The following is a 25,695-nucleotide window of genomic DNA, read 5'->3' as shown; positions in this document are numbered from 1 at the left end:
GAAATGATAGCGATTTTTAAAAATTATTTTAAAATAAATTTTGAATGATTTAGACAAAATATACCTATGCATGTACATAATGATGTAACATTTTGTTATATACCTGTAGTCAATGAAATAAATGTACTCTGTTCTGCTTGTGCATGAAGGTATAAATACTATAATCTTTTAAACCCTGTCATATAGGACAGGTTCCATGATATCATGGCTAATAATTTTTTTTCTCTTTATTGCTTTACCTTCTCTATTTATTGGTTATGAAATAATTGTTCTATAACATGTAATATGAAGTCATCAGGAATCAAGCTTGATTCAAAAGAATGCATAACTCTGCCATCTGCTGAATGAACCACAGATAAACCATGCTCAAAAGCATTCCCTGATAGGACCATCAAAGGAATTTCAAGAAAGGCTGCATTCATCGTTCTTCAAATATCAAGAAAGGTATTGAATCCTAAACAAGATATGTTGACAGCCATGACAGCTGAACAGAATCTTCTCCGCTATCCAGAAGTACCTTCAAATAATCATTAATTCCATATTTCACCAATTCATGAAGTGCAATAGTTGGTGAAATTTTAAAATATTACATTGCTTGCAGTCAGTGAAGGACAACAAGACTATTCGTATTTTTTTTGATGTGGACTGAAGCACCTTATTATTAACATGAATTTTTTTCCATATCATCAAACCATGTTTATTTAATTAGATTATTAGAATATATTGATATATAATATCAACATTACGGTATAATTTGTTATCAAAGTATTGTTGTTATATAGGACATTACTACTGTTTAGAAAAAATGAAATTATTACCTGTAGTGATTCATATGATAATTCCTTGAGAACTGGGATGCTTATCCCCTGCAGGCTTTCTTCAAGTACCAAAAAAAAAAATGCTCTAAAAACAGGAAGAATGTATGTCTATAAGCATATCCATACAAAAAATTGTACTGGCTCCCGCAGCATTCAATGATTCTAATTCTGGATAGGTCTACCAAATCTGAAATAAAAAAATGAGAAAAAATTATGTAAAAGGTGTTTTTATAAGATTTACTAAAAAGGACAACTCTTGTTCTTTGTTTATTAACTACTATTTCTATGTCCATATTTCTATTTCCTTCCTTAACACAGATATTGTTTGTTATACCACCTGGCTCTCTTTGTTCCCTTTCTCTGTAGAAAAGAGTATTCCATAAAAAACAGTACTAGTAGTTAATTAATTTATTAATCTTATGACCATATCAAAGAAAGTAAAATAGGGGTAAATACAAAATCTAATTCCAGAACAATATAAGTAAAAAGAAAATACAATAATAAAATACATATCTGGTAAATACAAAACAATCAGCCTTGGGATAAATACATCCCTTGTACATAATATACACTTTGTAGCCTAGGAGGAAATTGGAGAATCTGCTATTTGGGTCCCAGTGAGCATTTTTTTCAATTGGTGTTGTTAAATATCAAAGCCTAGAAGAGGTATAGAGCTGACAGTCAAACAAAAAATGAATAATATCTTTGATGGCTGGGGCATTACACATACAGTATGGCAGGTGATGAAAGTGCCTATTAGGCTATGGAATCCAACAACTCATACCTTGCTCTAAAATAGGCCCATCTTAGAAGCTGTGTTTCATTGAAAGATATTTTCCAGATTGAAAACCAGTTTTATTGTTATCCAGCTAGTGTAAAGATTGACTTTTTATCAATAACTCCAAGATTGTTCAGGCACTGATATCTAATTTTTTTCTGTTTAAAAATGTCATATACCAGGAAGACAGTTGAGAATAAATATTGGATGGAAAATGACAAATAACTTTGATAAGTCAGCTTACCCAGGATAGCTATTTAACTTTCACAACAGTCTTTGCAAACCAATTTGAAATTACATCATTAAAATCCTATCAGCATATAAAAGAATATTAATAAATTTATCATGGAACTTTGTCATATGAACCATACAGGGATCCTGGAGTATCATTAACATAACTGTTTACAAAGCATTGGTCTAGAATACAACCCTCTCTAACATCGTAAATTCTTAGTTAGATATTTACACCCATACAGATTTTCAAGTGGGTATTTGAAAACATTAAAGAACAAGATTATTAAAAAATAAAAGGAAAGAATTAGATATATTGTTATCTTTGGTAATTCTTAATGGATTTTTGCTAACCAGACTAAATAAGAAGGTTTTAAGGATTTGTTTAAAGATAAGAGAGAGAATATGGGAAAAAGAGCTCATTTGTTGTTTTTTAAGATAAAGTAATACATTGCTAAAATTGTTTATATTTGTTATGATCGAGGGAGAAGTCACTTCTTTATAAATTTCTTTTCTTTTTCTTCTTATTTTTTATTTACTTTTGATTTTTTTTTTATATTTTATATTTTTTACTTCCCAGACTTTTTTTTAGCTTGTACTAGTTTTTAATCTAGTTGTAATGTTTAATAAAATTATTATATATAAAATGGAAACCATATTGTTAGAGTACTAAATTAGAGGCTTTTCTATACTAAGCCTGAAGTATCCTAAACTGATTTCCAGGAGAAACCACATTTATGTCAATGGCCTTTTCAGAAGGGCTGTTAAGGCTTTATAATTCCATACAAGCTTTGAGTAAAATTGTAGCTGTTAATTTTATGATGCTCCCCACTGTTTGGTATAATACTGCAGATGACTACTTAATTATTTCAACATTTAAGTGGTATAGCAAGGTCCAAGGCTCAGGTCCAAAGTATTTTAAGAAGAAATGCATTTGTGTGATTTTAGTGTGAAATCTTCTCTCTGTAGCAGAAAATATAGACTGATAATTTTAAAATAATCTTGACAATGAGCTTTGTATTAAAAAAAATCTAATTATTTGAAACAATGAGGGTAAGATTTTTTTTTTTTTTGTGACATACTCTTTTAGTAAGTTAGAGAACTGTGAGCAAGAGAGATGCCTGCAGAAGGTCATTTTTGCATCCAGTTTATTATTCAACTATTTTAGCTGAACATTGGACAAAGAATGTCATCTGATACGCTTAAAAATTTTAATTAAGAATAGAAATAAAATTGCAATTAAATAAAAATGTTAGGTTTTTTTTTCTTTTTATAGATACTGAGAAGATGAATGACAGATTTAAATTGAATGTTTTTAAATAGCCTAGCAAACTGCAAATAGCTATTAACAAAAATAATAAATTCTGCCACCTTCCCAGAAGAGAAGGAAGATTTTATGCATTAATCAAAAGTTTATAAAACTTTAAACCCTGACAAGCTACTATATAGTAAAAATGCAAAAGTACAATTTTAAAAATTCAAATATCTTTGAAAACCAGTTTCTGCCACAGGCATAGTTTAGTCTAAAATTCTCAGGAACACTGCTCATAGGCAAGAAATAGTTTCTGGCTGGTAATTTAAAATTTTAAAGTAGCCTTCAGTGAATTCACATACAAAATTATTAATTTTAATTATGCACACAGCTAGCTTGGAGTTTTCCAGAGTGTATGAATCTCATCCTTCACTCATTCCAAAAAATGATTGAATATATGAGTGAATCTATGAGTAAACCAAGAAGGAATGTTAAAGTTACCTAACAAAAAGTCAGATAGTAGGTGAGTTATGAGAGTTCACAAATGATCACTTGAATACTCAAGTTTCCAGGTTAAATAACTAATTTTTCAGAGTTTCTGGGCTTCATCCATGGTTTTATTAACTGGAAGAAGGGTATATTAGCTGGCAGACAGAAAGAGATGATATAACTCTTTTTCTGGATAAAATTATCCAATGTTGAATGAAAGCTGAAGTGTGTACCCATCCTCCTGTAGAAGAATTCTACAAATGGGAAAGGCAAGTTCTGTTTAAATGATAAAAGAATGGAAGAATCCTAAGATTGGGGAAGGGGGAAAGGTAATAAATATATTGTCCTTAGTAAAGTGCATTCTGGTAATGGGTTTGGAAGGAAAGTAGTATCTGCACAAATAACTTGTTATACACAAAAAGAATTACGGTTCCTTATGCAAGACTTCCCTATTCAACAATGCCATCTTCCATGACAGAAAATAAAATTGTAGGAGTAGCAAACAATTCAAATGTCTTGAAATTAGTATGGGAAAATGACAGAAAAGTCCCTAGGACAGGTGGATGGAAATACTGGTGTATAAAGATGAAAAGAAGGTGGGTACTGTCAATGGGTTGTGAAATACAGTTTCATGAAGGACAGACTTTAGCCACAGTGTTTTATATTGTTTCCAATCTAAAAGGAATTACAAAATATTTTGACTCTTGCACAGAAACAAAATGACATTTTTGTTCTGACCACTTAACTGCTTTTGTGGAAAGAGGCCCTGTAATGAGAATCTTCTCTATTTCTGTTCTGAGCAAAAGAAGGACAGATCCAACAAACTCTGGGACAAAGGGATTGAGGCCCAGGTGATACACCTGCCCCAGTAGAGAATAGATTTTAATGGTTCAGAATACAAAGATAGCTCCAGTGACTGAGCCTCAGCAGAGAACCAAATTATAGGTACCAAAGCTATCATATTGTTGTAACCAGTTTCTTCACACAATCTCTGTGGACCTTTGTTAGTACTTCTGTCAGAAGACAAATTTGTGCAAAATATATAAAGGAAGGTACATTCCCAAAGGATAGAAAGATCTTCTGTAGAAGTTTATTGTGCTCTGAAGAAACAGCTTGTCCCAAAATATGAAGATAATGTTTGCCCTCCGTATTTATTTATTTAATAAAATCTGATAAAGATGTAGCTGTGGCATTCAGTGCTGTGGGGCTTGGTTGAGCATGGTTTATTGCCATTTTCTGGTATACCTTTTATAAGTTAAATAGAAAATGTAAGCTGCTTTAGTGCCATATAAGAAACTGAAGATATAAGGTTGAATTGACCTTATGATGTGTTTTTATGTGCCATAATTGTAGCACTGTTTGATACAATCCAATAAGTTCATCCCTAGAAGAAGACTTTGAATGATTAGAACTTTTTCTAAGTCATGAATACAAGTAGGTCTTGATATATTATATAATGGAACCTCCCCGTTACAGTTGTATATTGTAATAGTCATAAAATGGGTCACTCCTCTTTTTTGCAGTGGTCATTAAGTGAATTTGCAGTTGTACAGCAAGAGCCATGATTGTTAAATGAACCAATGGTTTACCATGGGCACAGTTTTGCAAAAAACAAGGGCAGGTTTCAGGCAAAACCATCATAAAATGTGGTCTTATAACAATGGGATGCTGAATTCTGGGCCTGAAGGAAATCTAAAGGAAATTAGGTAACATTGACAAATAACCCAGAATCAACTAAGGTGGCACTAGCACTGCTGAAGATGGGGAAAGCCAGTCTGGAGAAGACTTCATGGGTGCTGCAGCTGCTCTTAGTTGTTATTGGAGAAGATACATGGCTTTTACCTGAAGCATACATGGGTGGCATCTTGATGACTTTAAAAGTCATGAAACTGAAAAAAAAACATGTCATCTGTCACACCTGGCCTTTGCTTTAAGTCTGCGGGCGTAGTTTGAAGAAAAAGAGTTAAGCACTATGTTCCTCTAATAACTAGTTGAATAAGTAATATCTTGTTTTTTAAAAATAAAATATTTAAATTTAAATCAACCTACTGTACATGAATTGTATGCTCGTTCTGACTCATTGTGAATGCTGCCCTTTAGCTCCTCCCCAACTGATGGCAAACAGTTATCAAGTTAAATTTGTTTTTAGCACTGGAGTCTGCTCCAGAAAATTGGATCAGAAATGCTGCTGTAAAACATCAGATATTTTAACATTAATTCCTCTGTGGTGTGTGTGTGTGTGTGTGTGTGTGTGTGTGTGTGTGTGTGTGTTCATGTTAGCTGATACGCCAACAGTATCTATCTCCTAAATCATTAAGTTGTATATTATGTATGAATCATTACAGTAATATACCCTCCTCCCAATATTGACTTTTGCTCATTTCCTGCATTTTAGTGTTTGACTACATATATTTCATTACCTCATCAGAACTGAAATCCCTGCTTAAAATATTCTTTACTTCTGCCTTCAATGAGGAGTGATTTAAAAGGGCTTCTTGCCACCACTGGTAACCTAGTTCACCCTAGAGAGGTGTTTATCTTTAATGTCTGCTATACTGACTTCCAGCATGCATGCAAAATAGAGTATGTGCAACCCAATCCTGCATTTGCTGTCAAAAAGTGAACACTCTTGACTTGCAACAGAGATTTTCTTGATTATAACGATATCTCATTCTGCTTGGATGGCACATTTCCCAGCACAAGAAGAACTGGGCAGCTCCCAGCTACTGTGATGCACCAAGAAACGTTCAGAGCTCTCAATCCTGGCTTGGAAGTTAATAAAATTAACTTCTGGTTTAATATGGATGCCAATGGAGGAGAAGAGTGGTTTTGGGCAGCAGCTCAACAGACACTAGTAGGAGATTTTAAATGAGAGAGAATTGCACAGAATACTAGGTTTGGGGGGGAAAGGAAGGCAGGAAGGCAGACTTTGTTTGGCGTCCTGGTGTCCAACCAAAGCAACTTTAAAACTTATGGACTTCAACTCCCAGAATTCCCAGCCAGCATAGTTGGCAAGGGAGTTCTGGGACTTGAGATCCACAGATCTTAAAATTGCCAAGTTTGGGCTCCCCCACCCTAAGGCTTATATAGCAAAGAAAACACCTTTATGCTCTTGAAAGCAGTTTGCCATTCCTGCTAAAGGAGTCTTTGCTGAACATTGAAATATTAAGAACAGAAGGGGAATGCAAAGCTGCTAAAAACAAAATGTACACTTTCTTGAGAAAAACTGTTTCATTTGCCTTTTTTTTTTTTTTTTTTTTTTGGTTGCTGAAGATAGTACAGAAAGCTTAAATTTCTTTGGCACCTGTTCTGAAAAAGAAATCAGACCACAGCTCAAAATGCCTCCAGAAACACTAAGTGAATCATCTCAATATTCAGAAATGTCATGAAGTACCAAGGCAGGTGTTGCAAGTACAGACACGATCCATTTATATCCCCAAGCAACATTGCTGTTGTTCATGTGATATGATTTTTAAAACTTGAAATCAAGAAAAACATTGTCTTGTGGCAATCTAACATTTTATCTCTCTGTCTACCCCTAGATAACAGCATCCTGTATTCGGCATATTTTTCCCCTTACGGTAGTTTAGACTTACGAAACAGAAGTGGAAAGTTCATTCCTTTTATTTAGGTCTGGGACACATATATAGCTGAAGCTGGATGCACTCTGGACCATGGTTCCATATATTCCACTATCTCCATCTGCCACAAGTGATTGATTGATTGATTGATTGATTGATTGATTTGATTTGCCAATTGTTTACAAGATAATAAGTATAAGTGTATACATAGTTGTGAATACATGAAATGGGTACATATAAGAAAAATAAAAGAAGAATAAGAGAAACAATAGGACAGGGACGGTAGGCACGTTGGTGCGCTTATGCACGCCCCCTACAGACCTCTTAGGAAAGGGGTGATGTGCCTCTTAGATAACTGTACTGGCATGGCTGCTCTTATCAACATACAGTACATTATTAACCATTTCCATATACCCAAAAGGAAGTATTAAAAATAAGAAAAGTAAGAAAAAAAATCAGAGATGAGATGCCTTCCCCTCCCCCATTGATTGTCTCTCACAATTTACTATTATCCCCCTAACTCCAAACAGGTTTGCTGTGAATTCTCTCTCTCCCCAGCTGACTTTCATGCTCAAAGCAAGACTGGAACTCACAGTCTCCCAGTTTCTAGCTTGCTGCCTACTATTCCAAACTGGCTTTCCAGCTTTCCGTTCTGGAGGAAACAAATGAAAAGGGACAAATAAGTGGGATATTTAGCAATAGGAGAAAGCTACAGTATAGGCATACATTACTGGTATCAGAACTGGTGATCTACTGGTTAAAGTGTTGGATGAGGAGTGAGATTTGTTCCAGTTCTATTTCTCCTCCTTCACAGAAGCTGTAGTGACTTTTAGCCAACCATCTGCTTTCAGTCCAACTTATTTCTGATCTTGGGTTGTAACGAAGATTATTGGTTGTTATTTGCCTTAGGGTTATTGTGGGGGAAAAATCACAGAAGGAAACACTATGTATGCTATCTAGAATTCCTGAGTGAAAGGGAGCGATAATTTAATAAATAGTTAAGATGAAATAAACTGATGTTCAGTTTGTCATGTACATTCTTTTTTGCCTCTTAGTAGGGGATCACAAGATTTTTCAATACAATATGTAGAGGTTTTTATTCTTACTACAAAACAACTATGAAAAAGGAGTACTATTATTTGTGTAAGGTCTTTATAGTTTGTCTGTTGCCGACAGGATCCATAACAAGTAAAAACCAAATAAAACAGGTAATGAATTGCTCAAAATCACACACTTGGAAACCACACAGAAATAAACAAGTATCACAGTCAGAGATGGCAAAAGGCATGGACAGCTCTTCAAAGTAGACTAGAACAGAAACAGACACACCGCAAAGTTGCTATAGGGTATATAGTAGCAGAATCCTGAAAGCCTGCCAGAATTTATCTCTTCCTTCTCTTATATAGAATCAAGGCAAGGTTATTTTCACTCTTTCTCATGCATCCTCCTTTTGTGGAACTATGTCCTCTTTTTTACACATTTGTTGATTATCTCTTAGCAGTTCTGCTGACAGTTCTTGCATTCCTTTGTCTATTTTATCTCTGCATTCCTCTACTGGAAACTAACCCTCAAATAACAAAAAGCAGATTTTCATCCAAAACAGAAAGGCAATAATATTAGATACAGGCATGGTATCCTTTCAGCAAAAGGGCTATCCACCCACAGGGAAGGCTTCTTGATGCATTTTCATTATAAGAGGGTTATGATTTGCCTGCAACAATCTTTGAGTAAGAATAAACAGCAAATAAACCAAGATATCCCATGTCTTTTTCAGTATGCGACCATCCACTAAATATAGGGGTCTGTTGTAGTACTAGCAAGTACTAGCAGGACCGCACCATAAGAAAATGAATGAGTTGATATTGAGAACATTTCTCAGTGGTGCCTATAATAAACACAATGGAATATTTCTCAATCAGCTCTAGGTATGATTTATATGGAGCCACTCCCCCCAGATTTTGATAGATGAAAATTAATCCTAAGGTTTTTTTTCCTTTGCCTCTCTTTCTAATTAAAATTAAAACGTATGCTGATCTATGACTGTAATAAAGATTGATCTGGCTTGAAAATTAAATGAAAATTTGTTCTGTCAACATCTTATTTGCGAATGCCAACAAAGGAGCCAGACTAAGAAGAAGGATCATTGGAATAAAATAAGGATTCTCCTCTACACCAGAGACAGAAGCAACATCTGGCTCCATCTGCCAGTTAATTGCTTTGAAGACTTTTCATAATAAGATTTTAGAGAAAATCATTTTGTGTACAGATATTTAGAGGTAGCACAGGGGCAGAAAAGTTGATCTGACTGCATCATGCTCCACAATGAAGTAAAGTCTCTGCCACGTGGATGGAACCTATTCTGGGTTCACACCAGAGCAGCACCGTCTGCAGACTTTCAGGGACTCCTAATATTTTTCAGGAGGAATGTGCTTGGTGTATGAAAGATATTTACTCTAAAGTTAGACTGGATTGTCAGATATCTTTCCCCCCCACCTCCCCCCAATCAGCACTAGCATTTCTAAGTGGAATTTCCAGAATTCTTCTGTTAGCAAACAGGACAATGAATACCAAATACCAACAATTCCTCCTGTGCACGTGTTCTCACCCTGTTTTTAGAGCAGGGTGTCAAACTCACAGCCCGTGGAGTGCTTACATCTGGCCCACAGGGCAGAACCTAGAAACAGCGAAAGACTGGCTTGCATGGCCCTCCCGAGCTCCATTTTTTTGCTGCCAGAGGGTTGCAGGAGGCCACTGCAGCCGAAAATGGAGCTTGGGAGCCCATTTTCACTGAAAGAGAGCTTGGGCCACCACAGGTGCCCCAAACATGAGTGACATTGAACTGGCCATGCCCACCCTGGCCACCCCCACCTCGGCCCTCCAACACAACCCTGATGTGGCCCTCAATGAAATTTGAGTTTGACACCCGTTTTAGAGGATCCCCAAATATCTAGACAAGTTGTACAGGGGCACAACAGTAGAGATCACATAAAATCATTTCTTCCATACAAGATTCTTCCACTGGATTAGAAATTTCCTTTGAAGTCCTTCCAAACTGTGCTATATTTTGCAAACAACCAATGATGTTAAGTGGTAAACCAAACATATCTACTTGTAGTGTCTAAGTGGTACAATTTAACAAAATAGAGAAGTCCTTGACTTACAACTATTTGTTTAGTAACTATGTGCAATTACAAAAGCACTGAAAAAAAGTGACTTATGATTGTTTTTCAAACTTACAACAGTTGCAACATTACCATGGTCACATGATTTAAAATCCAGATGCTTGGCAACTGATTCATATTTATGACAGGGTCATGTGATCACCTTTTGCGATCTTCTGACAAGGGAATTCAATGGGGAAGCCAAATTCACTTTATATAACTGGGTTACTAACTTTAACAACTGCAGTGATTCACGTAATAACTATGGTCAGAAAAGTCAGAAAAAGGGGCAAAACTCGCTTAATGCTGTCTCACTTAGCAACAGAAATTTTGGGCTCAATTGTGGTCATAAGTTAAGGATTATCTGTAGTTATTAAGTTTATGCATAATAACATCTGATATACAAAGACCCTTTGGAATTAGCTGGATACCACAAGGTGTGGAATCTTGGAATCTATGGCCATTAAGATTTTCTTGAACTACAACTCCCAGAATCTGTTAGTCCTGGAACTGCTGGCCATTCTTATTAAACTTACAGAACTTTTAACATGTAACTTTTAACATGAGTTTCCATCTGTACTGTCAATACATTTCAAAATCCTATATTAAAATTAGCATTATTAAAAATATATAGTAGCTCCTTAATTTATGAAGTTAAATTGAAAATGCTGGTTTTTATATTACCTTTTTATAGATTTTATAGATTATAGATTACTATAGATTTATAGTATTATAAATACTTCCAATGTTACAATCGTATAAACAAATATATATTTTTTTAAAAAACTATGCAGAGCGATAAGAAAATGACCATGTGAAGCCTGAATATTTTCAATAGCTTTGGAAAATTAAGAAAGTTTGCTAAGTAAACAATGAAAAGAGGTAAAAGAATGCAATTACCTGTCAAACTGAATCTATCAATATTGAGAGGTAAGATAATTTTAATTAGAAAGAGAGGTAGTCAGATTACTAAACAGAAATTAGCATTTTGAAAACTTCCATTTGTTACTTACTTTATTTCAAAATTTGAAAAAACCCTGGACCATCATTTTAGTTACATAAATAATTTGCATGACAGCTTGTTCAGAAATCCAATCTCAGTTTGAACAATTCCACTGATAAAATATTGTACAACATGTAGTAAATGTAAAACAATGCTAATAAGGCAGAACATATTTTAATACTAAACCTCTCTGAAATCTCTGCTGCTATAACATGATAATCAAATTAGATGACCTTTCAACTCTAATGGTGATGATGATGATGATGATGATGATACCCATAATTCCTGGTCTTCATAGCTAATTGTAAAAAAAAAAAAGCTGTGGTTTAGGATACCTGGATGATATTTGATTGCTTGTTTCTTTGCTGTAATATTCAGACTACCGCGTGGGATTTATTGTAAACCATCTTAAGAAATGAACTGGGGGAGACAGATATCCCTCACACCAAACATATTTTTCTTCTGCGCATTTTTAAATGCCTTTGTCCAAGATTAATTGATACCTGATTGCACAGGAAAAGTCAATAAAATGGGTCTGACAACTGTTTACAAAACAGTTAAATATCTTATTATATGAAAGTATTAATCTATTAGAGAGAAAAAAAGGAAAGATATGGAGCAAAGAAAAACAAAGATATATGTTGTCCTGTTAAAAACCCAGTCAAGGTCACTTCTTAAAATGAATTTAGATGGTCTCTCAGTTTAAGCATAAAGTAGAATTACAATATTTCTAAATACAGTAAATGGAATGAGCATAACAACACAACAAACCAGTGGTGGGATTCAAACATTTTTACTACCGGCTTGGGTGGGCATGGCAGGAGAAGGCAACTGTAAAATCTCCATTCCCTCCCCACCCCATTAACCTGCTTTCCAGCCTTGTTCTCCTGTGCAGAGCAACAAAAGAAGACCCAGCCGATCATCTGGGACTCAGGGGGCAGAGAATAGATGGGGTTGGGGCCAGTCAGAGGTGGTATTTGCCGGTTCTCTGAACTACTCAAAATTTCTGCTACTGGTTCTCCAGAACTGGTCAGAACCTGATGAATACCACCTCTTCAACAAACCCAAACTAAACAAGGCACAGCACACAAACTGTGAAGTGTATGTACTGTCTCAATGGTTTACAGGAGTCCCATAATTGTTATGTACAACATCCATAGAAAAAAGTTGTAGGGAGGTCAAGTATTTTGAAAGTACTTTACTGATATGTTTAATGCTTGCAGTGTCTGTGGCTGAAGCCTACCCTGTAGATCCCCCCTTGAGATCCAGATGGATACAACCTACTTAGCTTAGCCTTCCATAAGAGTCTGTAGACCTGGTTATTCTCTCAGGCATTTGGGCCAAGGACATAGTTGAGCTGTAAGCTGACATTTTGGGGCTGGTGTTTTAACTATAGCTTTTAACCAGTGTTCACTACCCAGAGTCACTGCTGTGAGGTGGACAGCTTTAAAACTATTTGAATAAATGAATAATAGAATAGAATAGAATTCTTTATTGGCCAAGTGTGTTTGGACACACAAGGAATTTGTCTAGGTGCAAATACTCTCAGTATACATAAAAGAAAAGATACATGAGTCAAGAATCATAAGGTACAACACTTAATGATAGTCATAGGGTACAATAAGCAATCAAATCATACTAGGAAACAGTCAATATAAATTGTAAGGATACAAGTGACAAAGTTACAGTCATACAGTCACAAGTGGGTGATAAGGAGTGGTGAGAAGATTAACAGTAATAGTAGTGCAGACTTTGTAAATAGTTGGACAGCGTTGAGGGAATTATTTGTTTAGCAGAGTGATGGCTTTCAGAAAAAAGCTGTTCTTGTGTCTAGTTGTTCTGGTGTGCAGTGCTCTATAGCGTCATTTTGAGGGAAGGAGGTGAAACAATTTATGTCTGGGATATGTGGGGTCTGTAAATATTTTCACAGTCCTCTTTTTGACTAGTGCAGTACACAGGTCCTCGATTGAAGGCAGGTTGGTATTGTTTTTTCTGCAGTCCTAATTATCCTCTGAAGTCTGTGTCTGTCCTGTTGGGTTGCAGAACTGAACCAGACAGTTATAGAGCTGCAGATGACAGACTCAATAATTCCTCTGTAGAACTGTCTCAGCAGCTCCTTGGGCAGTTTGAGCTTTCTGAGTTGGCGCAGAAAGAACATTCTTTGTTGTGCTTTTTTGATGAAATTTTTGATATTAGGTGTCCATTTTAGGTCATGTGATATAGTAGAGCCTAGAAATTTGAAGGTCTCTACTGTTGATACTGTGTTGTCTAGTATTGTAAGAGGTGGTACTATGGGAGAGTTTCTTCTAAAATCTACCACCATTTCTACGGTGTTGACTGTGTTCAGTTCCAGATTGTTCTGGTTGCACCACGAGGCAAGTTGTACAACCTCCTGTCTGTATGTGGATTCATTGTTATCTCGAATGAGACCAATCACTGTTGTGTCATCAGCAAACTTCAGTATTTTAACAGATGGATTGTTTGAGATGCAGTCACTGATATATAGGGAGAAGTGGACAAAGCACACAGCTTTAGGGGGGCCCTGTGCTAATTGTACAGGTAACAGATATGATTCTGCCTAGGTTCACCTGCTGCTTCTTGTCTGTTAGGAAGCTTATGATCCACTTACAAGTGTGTTCAGGTACCACTAATTGGTTTAAATTAGTAGAAGAATGTCTGGAATTATGGTATTGAATGCTGAACCGAAGTCTATAAAGAGGAACCTTGTGTAGGTATTTGGAGATTCAAGGTGTTGTAGGATGTAGTGCAGAGCCATATTAACAGCATCATCTCTCAATCTATTTGCTCACTATGCAAACTGCATGGGATCTAACAGCAGATCCCTGATGGTTTTCAGGTAGGACAGCACAAGCCTTTCAAAGATTTTCATAACTACAGATATTAGAGCAAATGGTATGTAGTCATTCAGTTCCCTGATGGAGGACTTCTTTGGCACTGGGATGACAGCAGAGCATTTGAAGCAAGAAGGAACACAGCACATCTCTAGTGATTTATTGAAGATTCGGGTGAAGATGGGGGCCAATTGGTCAGCACAGGCTTTTAAGCAAAAAGGAGTTATCTTGTCTATCCTTGGTGCTTTTCCTGGCTTTTGTCTGTGAAACAGATCTTGCACTTCTTTTTCTGTGATCACCAGAAGTTGTGAACCCAATGGGTTGAGGCCAGTTGTAGGCAGCTAGGCCATTGCTGGTGTGTTTGAGATGGGGGTTGTGGAGATAGGTGGCTATAGTTTCCTTTCAAACCTGCCATAAAACACATTTGGGTTCTCTGCTAGTTCCTGATTTCCTTCTGCCTGGGAAGGAGGTTTGCTGTAGCCAGTGATGTTTTTAAGAGTTTTCCACATGTTTGCTGGTTCATTTGTTGAGAACTGATTCCTTAACTTTTCAGAGTAGCTTCTTTTTGCTGCTCTGATCTCTCTTGTTAATATTTCTGGCCTGATTGTAATAGCATTCTGTCACCTTTTATGTAGGCTTCCTCTTTAGAACGACGACGTAGCTGCTTAAGTTTAGCTGTGAACCAAGGTTTATTGTCACTATATATTTGCAGGTTCCTTGTTGGTACACATAAGTCTTCGCCGAAGCTGACATATGATGTTACACAGTATCTGTGAGCTCATCTAGGTCTGCAGAGGCATCTTCAAAAACATTCCAATCAGTGCAATGAAGGCACGCCGGGAGCTTCAGCTTTGCGACATCAGACCAAGTCCTCACTTATTTAATTGTTGGTTTCATGGTTTTAAGTCTTTGTCTGTAGGCAAGTACACGATTTCTCTGCTCAGACTTTTTTTTAGAAGCGATGAAATATAGCTGGCCTCAATATTTGGAATTAAAGCCATGTTTTCATTTTAAAATACGCTCCGATGTACTTTCTCCTATATCCCATTTCCAATGAATGCATACTAGAGGATGATGAGAAAGTCTATCCCACTTTCTATCACCGAAAGGCAAAGAGAGAACAAAATTATTTCTGCAGTTCACATTTCCCACTGGCATTATAGCCTATTTTCTAAAGCAGATTGTACAACTATTTGTGGCTTTTCTGCAGAGAGCTTAAAAACAATTTTCTATTTAAAAACCTGCAATATCTCTCACCCCCCCTTTCTTTCACATCCACACACTCAGAGAGAAGGGGGGGGGCATTTCATAAAGAGTAGCTGGTATGTATTTATTCTGCTGACTTCCCAATACAAATCACTCACCTCACAGCTGTAACTGAAGTTATCAATATTACAAAATTACCATCCCAAAATGTATTTGCCTGACATCAAGTATCTTAGAGCCATACAAAAAAAAATAAAATGATTTTGACAGGTACTGATGAAAAGGTGATTAAAAAATTGTATGGTTATTTATTGGAAACTAAACTAGAGGAAGAACAAGTTAAATAAACTATGATTGCTTGGGAGAAGAATTTTGGATATGGGATTGATTTAGAGAAATGGCAAAAACTGTGGTCTCAAAATTATAAAATGGCAATGTCAACAGCATATAAAGAAAATTTGTATAAGATGTTTTACAGGTGGCATTCTCCCTCGAGCCGCTCGGAGCATCCAGAGACTGGGATGTGCTTCCGAGTCCTCTTCTTGCAGGCTGAGCTTTAGATGAGGAAACGCTCCGCCCCCTCACGTGACATCGCGGAGCGCCTCCCCAGTCTTTTGCTCAGCCTCGAAGAGTCAGGCTGTGTGTTAGAGAGCTCCTTGGCTGATCGCAGATTCCTTCCTATTTCACTTTCTGATAAGGTTTGCCTTCTTTCTCCTCCTGCGCAAAGGGTCTGGACTTAAGGGAAAATTTTCCTCATCCCTGAGACGAAGCTGCGCAGGCTGCAGCGCTTAGCGCTACCCCCCCATCCTTATCAGATCGCATCGCTGCCTCCGCGTTGCCTCGTGGCACGCGTTGTTTTTCCTTTCATTTTACTGCTGGATTCCCCCCACCCCAAACGCCGACCGGGAGGGTTATTGCCCCTAAGGCCCTAGGCGTGCCGAGCTGACCGGCAAAGCCCTCCTTTTCCGTCCCGAAGGCGTCCCCCGACGGTTCAGCTCATGTCGCCATTTTGGCTCCGCCTCGTGGTCGGGCGCCTTTTTTCTGGTTCAAGCTGCGGTGAATTAGAGCCCCAGGCCTTGGGTCAAAGCTTTGCTGCCCATTTCTTTCTACCTGGCTCGCTCTTTTATCTTAGTTGGCCTCCCGCAGTCCGTTTCGGGCGAAGTTGCAGCCCCCTCCGGTTTTGTTTTCCCTTGTCTGGAGGCCTGCTGCCAGAGGCCCTCTTCTACATAGGCCTCAGGCGTTTATTTGACTGATCCGGCCTGTACTGAGATACCAGTTACTGCTACTGTTCGAGAATAAAAGGAATATATTTGCAAAATAATAATAATAATAATTTCTGTTTTTTTACAGTAATAATTTTTTTTCTTAGATATATAGACATTTACGGATAACCTGTATATATATTGCGTACAAAAAAAAAAAAGAAAAGATAAAAAGAACAAACAAAAAGAAATCAAAGGAATTACAAATAGAGTATCTATTTTTTCCTGTACATACTATATTATTCAGATACCTCACTGTTATCTCTGTACACTACAAATTCCAAAAGGGGAGAGGGCCAGCTTCACCTTCACCCGGCCTCATCCAGGCCTATTCTGGGCGAGCCAACCGCCTTTGCTAGTATTGTTACCTAACATGGCAGACGACAATCCATCTAAACGTCCTTCTTTGAAGGCTAAAGCAAAGTCCCACTACTTGCGCAGGCAGGACAAGGAACCTAAGGGCTCCAGACAGGACAAGGAACCTTCCAAGTAAGCAGACAACGTGACGCCTTGAGGCGCCACAAAGCGTTAGAAAAAGAGTTCGACCGGCGTTCAAGGGAGTCCCGCCGGAGACGCCTATACCTCCTCCTCCAACCCCTTCTACCTCTGCTCTACCTCTCCCTCAGACCCTTCTTCCCTACCTAGGCGCAGTTCGCTTCAGAGTCTTCCGACCCCGGACCTCCGACCAGACGGACCCCGAAGCCACCTTTACACCCACAGCCGCTGGTCTGCGCCAGGATGAACCTCTACCTCCGAGGTTCCACCTCACATCAAGGCTTGGATGGAATCAGCCATCCGCCAGGGCATAGCAGAGGCACTACAACACGTGTCCAGATCAGGTTTCTCTCCGCGAGCCTCTGAACACGATTCGTTATCACCAGATCCCTTCCACAACCGGTCCCCCAACTGATCAGGTACTCTCTCAGAGGGATAGCCCTCCACCGGTTGGGGCCCAGATGGAGGAGGAAGGGGACTTTGGGGATTTCAGGGAGGAGGAAGAGGATTCCCGGATGGGATCCTCCCGCTATAGTGAACCCCTCTTAGAGGCTGACATCATGGAGGGGGAGATGTCGGAGGACGAGGGTCCTTCCCCGACCAACCCACCTTTGGGGGGCTGTTCAAACCACATATGTTCAAGTCCCTCCTCCTTAAGGCCAAGAATGTATCTGGCCTTCTTCCCCAGTCCCCTGCTGAACCCCCAGTCCAAGAGGGCCCAGAAGACTCCATTTTCACCCAACCAGTGGTGGAAGCCAAGGTCATCCCATCCCCTCCCATCTTCGTAGATCTGGTTGCAAAGCAACTCACTTCCTCAGGGACACCTCCTGCTCCATCTAGCCAAGACAAGAGATTCTTCAATCTCGATGCGGCTCTGTCTAACCTTCTGAATATCCCGGAGGTTGATGACCCCATTGTGGGTCTAGCTTCTTCCTCTACTCCCTAGTGAGGCCCTAGAGGCCTTAAAGCCTGAGGACAGGCGGGCGGAGCTGGCGCTGCGTAGGGCCCACCTATCTGACGCCTGGGCCATTAATCGCTACGGCCGCCTCATTTTTCACCAGGTCTTCCATCCGCTGGCTACGTCAGCTCAAGGACCACATCCCTGCTTCCAATCTGAGAGCTCACCAGGATATAGCGGTTAGTGGCTGCAGCCGAGTTCTCGGCTGACGCCACTTACCAGTCGGTAAAATTTTCTTCCAGAGCCATCACGCCGCACGCTTCGCTCGCCGCATGCTATGGCTCAAACACTGGCAGGCGGACGTAAAGAATAAGGTCAAGCTGGCCACTGCTCCCATTACGGAGACAAACTGTTTGGCCCAGCTTTGGAACCACTGCTGGTCGAGGGCCGCAGTAAGAGAAAGTATTTGCCCTCCCTTTTCGAAGATCGGAGACAGGGGCCCCCAGCCCTTTCGGAGGAGCTTCCCCGCCTTCTACCAACCCCCTTCCCGCCCAGATACCCTAGACCTCCTTCCTTCCGGTCCCAGGACCGCTCGGACCCGGGTGACAGAACCAGACGCGGTGGCGGCTACAAGAGACCATTCTCGGGATCGGGAGGAAGGCCCTACCGTAGAAGGTAGATCCTCTTCCTCCTCCCCATTGGCGGCCGCCTCAGCCACTTCGCCGCCCAATGGGACATATCCACCTCCGATGCATGGGTTAGGGACACAATCAGGTTTGGTCTCGCCCTGAGTTCAGGTCCGCCCCTGATTGTTTTATCCCATCCCCTCCTCAAGGGATCCCTCCAACGGGCTCTAATGGATGCAGCCATCCATCATCTTCTTGACATCCAGGCCATTCAACCTGTCCCTCCGGCCCAGAAGGGAAAGGGTTTTTACTCCCATCTCTTTGTGGTGCCCAAACACTCTGGGGTTGGAGAGCCATCCTAGACTTGAAACGGCTCAACCGTCACCTCATCCAGCGTAGATTCAAGATGCACACCTTGCAATCAATTCTCTTAGGTACCAGGCGGGGAGACTGGTTATCTTCCATAGATCTGTCGGAGGCATACCTCCACATTCCAATCAGGCCCTCCCATTACAAATTCCTCAGGTTCTGCCATAATAACCTTCATTATCAATACGTGGCCCTACCCTTCGGGTCTGGCTTCGCCCCCGACCTTCACCAAGGTCCTGGCGGCCCTGGCGGCCCATCTCAGGACCGTTCCGTCCGCCTCCACTGCTACTTGACGATATTCTTATTCTCTCCCCGTCCAAATCCCAGGCAGTCAGGGATACCAGGGTCACCCTCTCCGCCTTACGGGCACACGGTTTTCTAGTCAATTGGCAAAAGAGCCAACTTACCCCTTCTACTCGATTAACCACTTGGGGGCCATAATTGATTCGGTGTCACAGAGAGTTTTCCTCTCTCCGGAGAGGTTCCTTAGCATTCAAGTCCTGGTCAATCAGATCAGGCGTTCAAGGAGGGTGGCCTTGTTGGACCTCTCTAAATTGTTGGGCAAAATGGTATCATGCATCTCCATTATTCCCTGGGCTCGTCTCACACAGCAGATCCCTCCAATGGTTCCTGCTCCCGCTCCAACGATCCGGAAGAAGCAACTCGAGGGTCAAGGTCAGGGTCCTCCAAAGGTCCTCACGTCCTCTTCTCTGGTGGACCAATCCCGCCATCAACAGAGGCCACCTATTCGCGGAACCTCAACGACTCACCGTCACTACGGACGCAAGCCTATCCGGTTGGGCGCCATCTCGACTCGATCTCTGCACAGGGCAAATGGTCGCTGACCGAGCAGGGTGCAGCATCAATTGGCTAGAGCTTCACGCCGTCCTTCTGGCCCTGCGCAGCTTTCCTCAGATCCGCAATCATCACGCTCTCGTGCTCACGGACAACGCCACGGCCAAGGCCCATATCAACAAGCAAGGGGCACCCAGTCCATCCAGCTAATGAGGGAAGCGAGCGCCTTTGCCGCTGGGCAGAATCCAACGTCCTATCTTTAAAAGCCGAACACATCTCCGGAGTAGACAATACTCAGGCGGACTGGCTGAGCAGGGCCACGGTGGACCAGGCGGAATGGCGTCTCCATCCATCCTTTTCGAGGAAGCGCCCAGAATATTCGGCCTTCCGGTGGTGGACCTCTTCGCTTCCCCGACCAACACTCAGCTTCCACGGTTCTTCTCCCGGTATCCGTCTCACAGGTCGGAGAATCACAACGCTCTGCGTTGCCCATGGCCCCCAGGGCTCCTATATGCCTTCCCTCCGCTCCCGTTAGTTCCCAGAGTAGTTCAAAAACTCATTCAGGAGAGGGCAGAACTTCTCCTGGTGGCTCCCTATTGGCCCAGGCGACCGTGGTTTGCGGATCTCCGCATCTTATCAGTAGCGCCCCCATGGAGGATCCCCCGGACAAGGTCTCCCTCTCTCAGGGGCCCTTCTGCATCCGGAGCCTCAATGGCTCCAGTTAGCCGTCTGGAGGTTGAGCGGATCCGTCTGACTTCTGAGAATCTTTCAACTCAAGTCATCGACACTATTTTGGCCAGGCGCCCTTCCACCACACGAATTTATGATGCCACTTGGAAAGGGTTCTGCAAGTGGTGTAGCGGGTCTCAGGTTAATCCCCTCTCTCCCTCGGTGGCACAGATCCTGGAATTTCTTCAGGAGGGTCTTCGCAAGGGGCTCGCACCTAACACCCTGAGACGGCAAGTTTCTGCTCTCTCAACCGTGGTCTCCTGTGATAACTACGGTTCCTTTCTCACCACCCCAGGGTTAGATCTTTCCTTAGGGCGCCACCAACCTGTGCCCTCCTACCGCTCACAGGTTCCCCACATGGGACCTCAACAAGGTCCTCGTTTCTCTTACACGTCCCCGCTCGAGCCTTTGAGGAGTCATCCCTGCAGTTTCTCACCTTCAAGGTAGTTTTTCTAGTAGCTATTACTTCTGCTCGCCGAGTTTCGGAATTAGCAGCTCTGTCAGTCAGGAGCGATCTATGCGTGTTCCACGCAGACCGGGTGGTCCTTCGTCCCGACCCTACCTTTCTACCCAAAGTTAACTCTCCCTTCCATAGGTCACAGGAACTGATTTTACCAAATTTCTGCCCCAGGCCCTCCAGGGCAGGGAGGTCCTCTGGCACACCCTAGATGTTAGAAGGGCCTTGCGTGATTTATATTAAGCGCACTCAATCCATGCGAAGGTCGGAATCCCTCTTTCTATCCTTTCAACCCAGGTCAATGGGGCTTAAGGTTTCCCCTTCCACCATCAGTCGCTGGATCAGGGCTACTATTGCGAGGTGCTACCTTTCCCATTCTCTGCCCGCTCCGGGTGGGATAACCGCCCATTCCACCAGAAGTGCAGCCACCTCGGCGGCCTGGGCCACACAAGCCCCCATCGCTGACATTTGTCGGGCAGCCACCTGGTCCTCTCCGTCCCCGTTTATCAGACATTATAAAATAGATACGTACGCCTCAGGCGAGGCCTCTTTGGCCGACGGGTCTTACAGAGGGTCATCAGTGATCCGGAGGGGCCTTCGGGCCAGACGGAGTCCCACCCGTGGACAGCCCAGCTTTGGTATGTCCCAGTCTCTGGATGCTCCGAGCGGCTCGAGGGAGAATGGGCGTTGGTTCTTACCTGATACGCCCTTCTCGGCGAGCCGCAAGGAGCATCCAGCCCCACCCTAATTTCTCCGTCTGGTGGGGGCTCTTTCTTCAGCCAAGGAGCCAATAGTAGATTAGAAAGAATCAATAACCTCTCTTCTCGTTATCGCAAAAACTGGGAGGCCCGCGATGTCACGTGAGGGGCGGAGCGTTTCCTCATCTAAAGCTCAGCCTGCAAGAAGAGGACTCGAAGCACATCCCAGTCTCTGGATGCTCCTTGCGGCTCGCCGAGAAGGGGCGTATCAGGTAAGAACCAACGCCCATTTTCCCCTGACAAGAATAGCAAGAATGTTCAAGAATAAATCCGAAAAATGCTGGAAATGTCATCAGATACCTGGTTCATATTACCACATGTGGTGGACTTGTGAGGACGCTAGAAAATACTGGACTAAAATCCGCATGTGGTTGGAAAAAATGACAAAGAAACATATAGACTTGAAACCAGAGATATTTTTATTGGGAATTCTACCAGATATATACAGTAAAGATTTAAAATATTTGATTGTAAATGTATTAACAGCGGCTAGGATTGTATTTGCTAAAAATTGGAAAAATGAGAAAATACCATTACAGGAGGAAATTATTAAGAAAATATTGGAATGTGCTGAAATGAGTAGATTGACATTTGAAATTAGAGAACAAGAGGATAAACAATTTTATAAAATTTGGGACCTTTTCTATCAATGGTTAGATAATAAAATACAATAATAGAATATTTAGAATTTTAGAAAATAATGAATATATAAAGATTTATTTCTTTTTTTGTTATCATATTTATAAAATGTTTTAAGGATAGATTTGGGAGGATTATATGAATTGTTATAAAATAAAATAAGTAAATTATAGTTATCTCGCAAAGTATGAATGAACAAAATTATAGTCAAATGATTGTTTAATAGTGATACTAGGGTATTCAATTTTTGATTGATATGAGTTATTATGCAATGTAACTGTAATTGAGACTATGAAATGGAGGCACAAAAAATTTGTAAACCAACCGACACACTGCTTGTACACCTATGAAAGAAAGCTGGATGTTTTTATGTTTTGTTTGTTTTTGTTTGTCTTTAAAAACCAATAAAACTTGTTTTTTTTTTGTTTTTTTGTTTTTTTTAAAAAGCATGTGGAACTGGAAGTACCAACATTTCCAGGGTACAAACTAATGATACATGAAAAGGCAGATCTTTCTTTTCAGAAAGCTTGTCATTCCAATTGTTTCTTTCCCCACATAAAATATCACAAAACATTAGCGAAATTCACTGAAGAAAATTCATGATTTTTGTCAGCTGTATTATGGAACATGAAGTATTTGCCTCCCCATATGGGCAGATGCATCCTGCCTTCTTTCATTAAATCATGCGAATCCATATTGTTATTTTGCCAGAATGTTTTCTGAAAATACCATCATTAAAAAGGAGAAAACCTAAATTACAAGTTATCATCAGTGAAGAAACAGCCATAGTTTAACCTGTCACTGGAAGAGATATTTGAAGTAGTTAGACAAACTGGAACAAAATAATATGTAATTTCTATTTTAAAAATTGTTTTTATCCTACTTTTCTACTTTTCTAAAAAGAATTCTTCATTAGAATGATGAACTTAAAATAACCCAATGTAGCAATTGGTTTCACAGTTTATAATTTTAATAAGGAAAGAATATCTATTGTGGATAGATTAATCTGTGTCACATTCTGCAACATCCCTCATTTTCTAACAAAAATACGCTTGACCTCATTTCTGCATTCATTTGCACATATTTTTATACACAATTTTCCCTATTTGGGTACTTTTGCAAATATATCTGTTCTGGGGATATTGCTTTTCCATAATCTTTACCTCCTTCTTCAGGCAGAAATCTGTACGGCAGCATTCAACCAAGTGAAGAAAACCAAAGGATTTCATCTGATATATTTTATAGATAGATAAATGATATAGAGGGAGGGAGGGAGGGAGATGTTTCTTCCACTGAATTCTTAAGAGACTGCCTGGACAAATTCCTACAATTTTCTTTGGTAACTTTTTCCCCCCAGAAATGGTGTGCCATTTGTTCTTTCTTAGGGTAACAGAAAGTGACCGAAGTCACCCAGCTGGTGCCTCACTGCAAGAACTTGTTCAAGCGGTCTCTAAGAATCAGACATGATTGAACTGAAGAAAAATTAAAATAAAATACAAACCACATTAATTTCAACCACCTCTACCATTCATAATTTATTCAGCTTTCTGAAATCATGTTTATATTTATAAATATAAATGCCTCGGCTCTTTAGCACTTTTTTTTTAAAAAACCTCTGTTTTTATTCTATTCTTCATTCTGCTTTAATTGTGCTTTTAATTGTGTCTCTTTTATATTTTTTATGAATGTATTTTTAAATTGCCCGGAGTCATTTGGATAGTGAGGTATGCCATGCCTAAATTTGATAAATAAGTTAAATTTGGTAAGTAAGTTAAATAAAGCAAATTCATCTAATTAGTACATCTAATGGCTTACATTATTTGGAAGTGGAAAAGCAAAAATAAATAATGTACATATTACATTACTTGTGGAGCACTGGTTAGAACGTAGTGTTGCAGGCTAAATCTGCCAACTGCCAGAAGTTTGATTCTCACCAGCTGGTAAAAGGAGGAGCCAGATTGTTGGGAGCAATATGCTGACTCTGTTAACTGCTTAGGGAGGGCTGTAAAGCACTGTGAATCAGTATGCAAGGTCTAAGTGCTATTGCTACTTTTAATTCTAAAGCAAGTCAAGATCCAATTCACAAAATACATCACCAAAAAATAGTAGACATTATATGATAGTCAGATGGTTGTGGATTTATTTTTTTTTACCACACCATATCAAGGAACAGAAAAATAAGCTTGGGACAAGCTTTACTTGGAGCTTTTGAAGAAAATAGGCAAAAAAATCATGTATGTTGTCTTAAAGCTGTACTGTGTCATTGTACTTATTTCTGTTGCTTGCATAATACCCAAAACATCCTATTAAAATAGTCAGGGATTACCAAGCAGGCAGCTTCATATCCACAGAAGTAAGTATGACCATGAATACTTATTCAATGTCCATTAATCCTCCCTAGATCACGTTTTTATTTATTTCTTTAAGGGTTAACTGGCTTGCCTCAAGCAAAATACACGTAGGGTCTTTAGAAGTTCTCCATAAAGTGCATTAAGTGTGCTAAGGAAATTAAAGAATTGGGTGAGATGCCTGCTTTGCTTAGGTATACACCTAACTTCACAAAAAAGCTGGAATGAAGCTAGGCTGATGGGGAAGGAATTATTAGTCCTCGACTTACAACAGCTCATTTAATGGTTGTTCAAAGTCACAGAGGCACTGAAAAATGTGACTTATGACCGTTTTCCACAGTTACCACCTTTGCAGCATATCCCTGTGATCATGTGACTAAAATTCAGCTGCTTGGCCACTGGTTCATACAGGTGGTCTTCAACTTTCAACTTAGTGACCGTTCAAAGTTACAACGGTACTGAAAAAAGTGACTTATGACTGTTTTCACACTTACAACCATTGTAGCATCACTCTGATCACCTGGCTTGGCAACTGGTTCATATTTATGACGGTTTCAGTGTCTGGAGTCATGGGATCCCCTTTCGTGACTGTCCGTCCAGCACAATCAGTCAGATTCGCTTAACAACCGTGTTACTAACTGAACAAAGGTAATGATTCGCTTAACGACTGTGGCATGAAAAATTGTAAAATGGGGCAAATGTCACTTAACAAATGTCTCACTTAGCAACATACACTTTGGGTTCAATTGTGGTCATAACTCAAGGACTAACAGTATTTATGACTGTTACTGTGTCCCAAGGTCACGTGATCCCCTTTTGCGACCTTCTGACAAGCAAAGTCCATGGGGAAGCCAGATTCACTTAACAACTGTGGCAAGAAAGTTCGTAAAATGGGACAAAACTCACTCAGCAAATGTCTCACTTAACAACAGAAATTTTGGGCTCAAT

The 25,695-nt window shown here is 40.2% G+C and overlaps 1 protein-coding gene across 8 annotated transcripts in view; it reads right to left on the bottom strand.

The window, feature by feature from the left end:
- Positions 1–25,695, bottom strand: part of PLXNB2 (plexin B2) — a 357,594-nt gene that overhangs the window by 242,277 nt on the left and 89,622 nt on the right. For all 8 annotated transcript variants that reach the window (XM_026669041.2, XM_026669040.2, XM_087969402.1 and 5 more), the window contains exon 2: positions 819–1,005. Coding sequence is in view for 1 of the 8 variants with exons in the window: in XM_026669040.2 (XP_026524825.1) it covers positions 819–832 (14 nt within the window). In the remaining 7 variants the exon portion in view is untranslated. The remainder of the gene's footprint in view (positions 1–818; positions 1,006–25,695) is intronic.

This window comes from Notechis scutatus, chromosome 6, assembly GCF_049901735.1.
Source record: "Notechis scutatus isolate UNSWTSFEM ecotype Mainland chromosome 6, rNotScu1.2, whole genome shotgun sequence".
Taxonomy (NCBI): Eukaryota; Metazoa; Chordata; class Lepidosauria; order Squamata; family Elapidae; genus Notechis; species Notechis scutatus.
The sequence above is the reverse complement of the archived record's forward strand: the minus strand, read 5'-3'. Positions and strand labels throughout refer to the sequence as shown.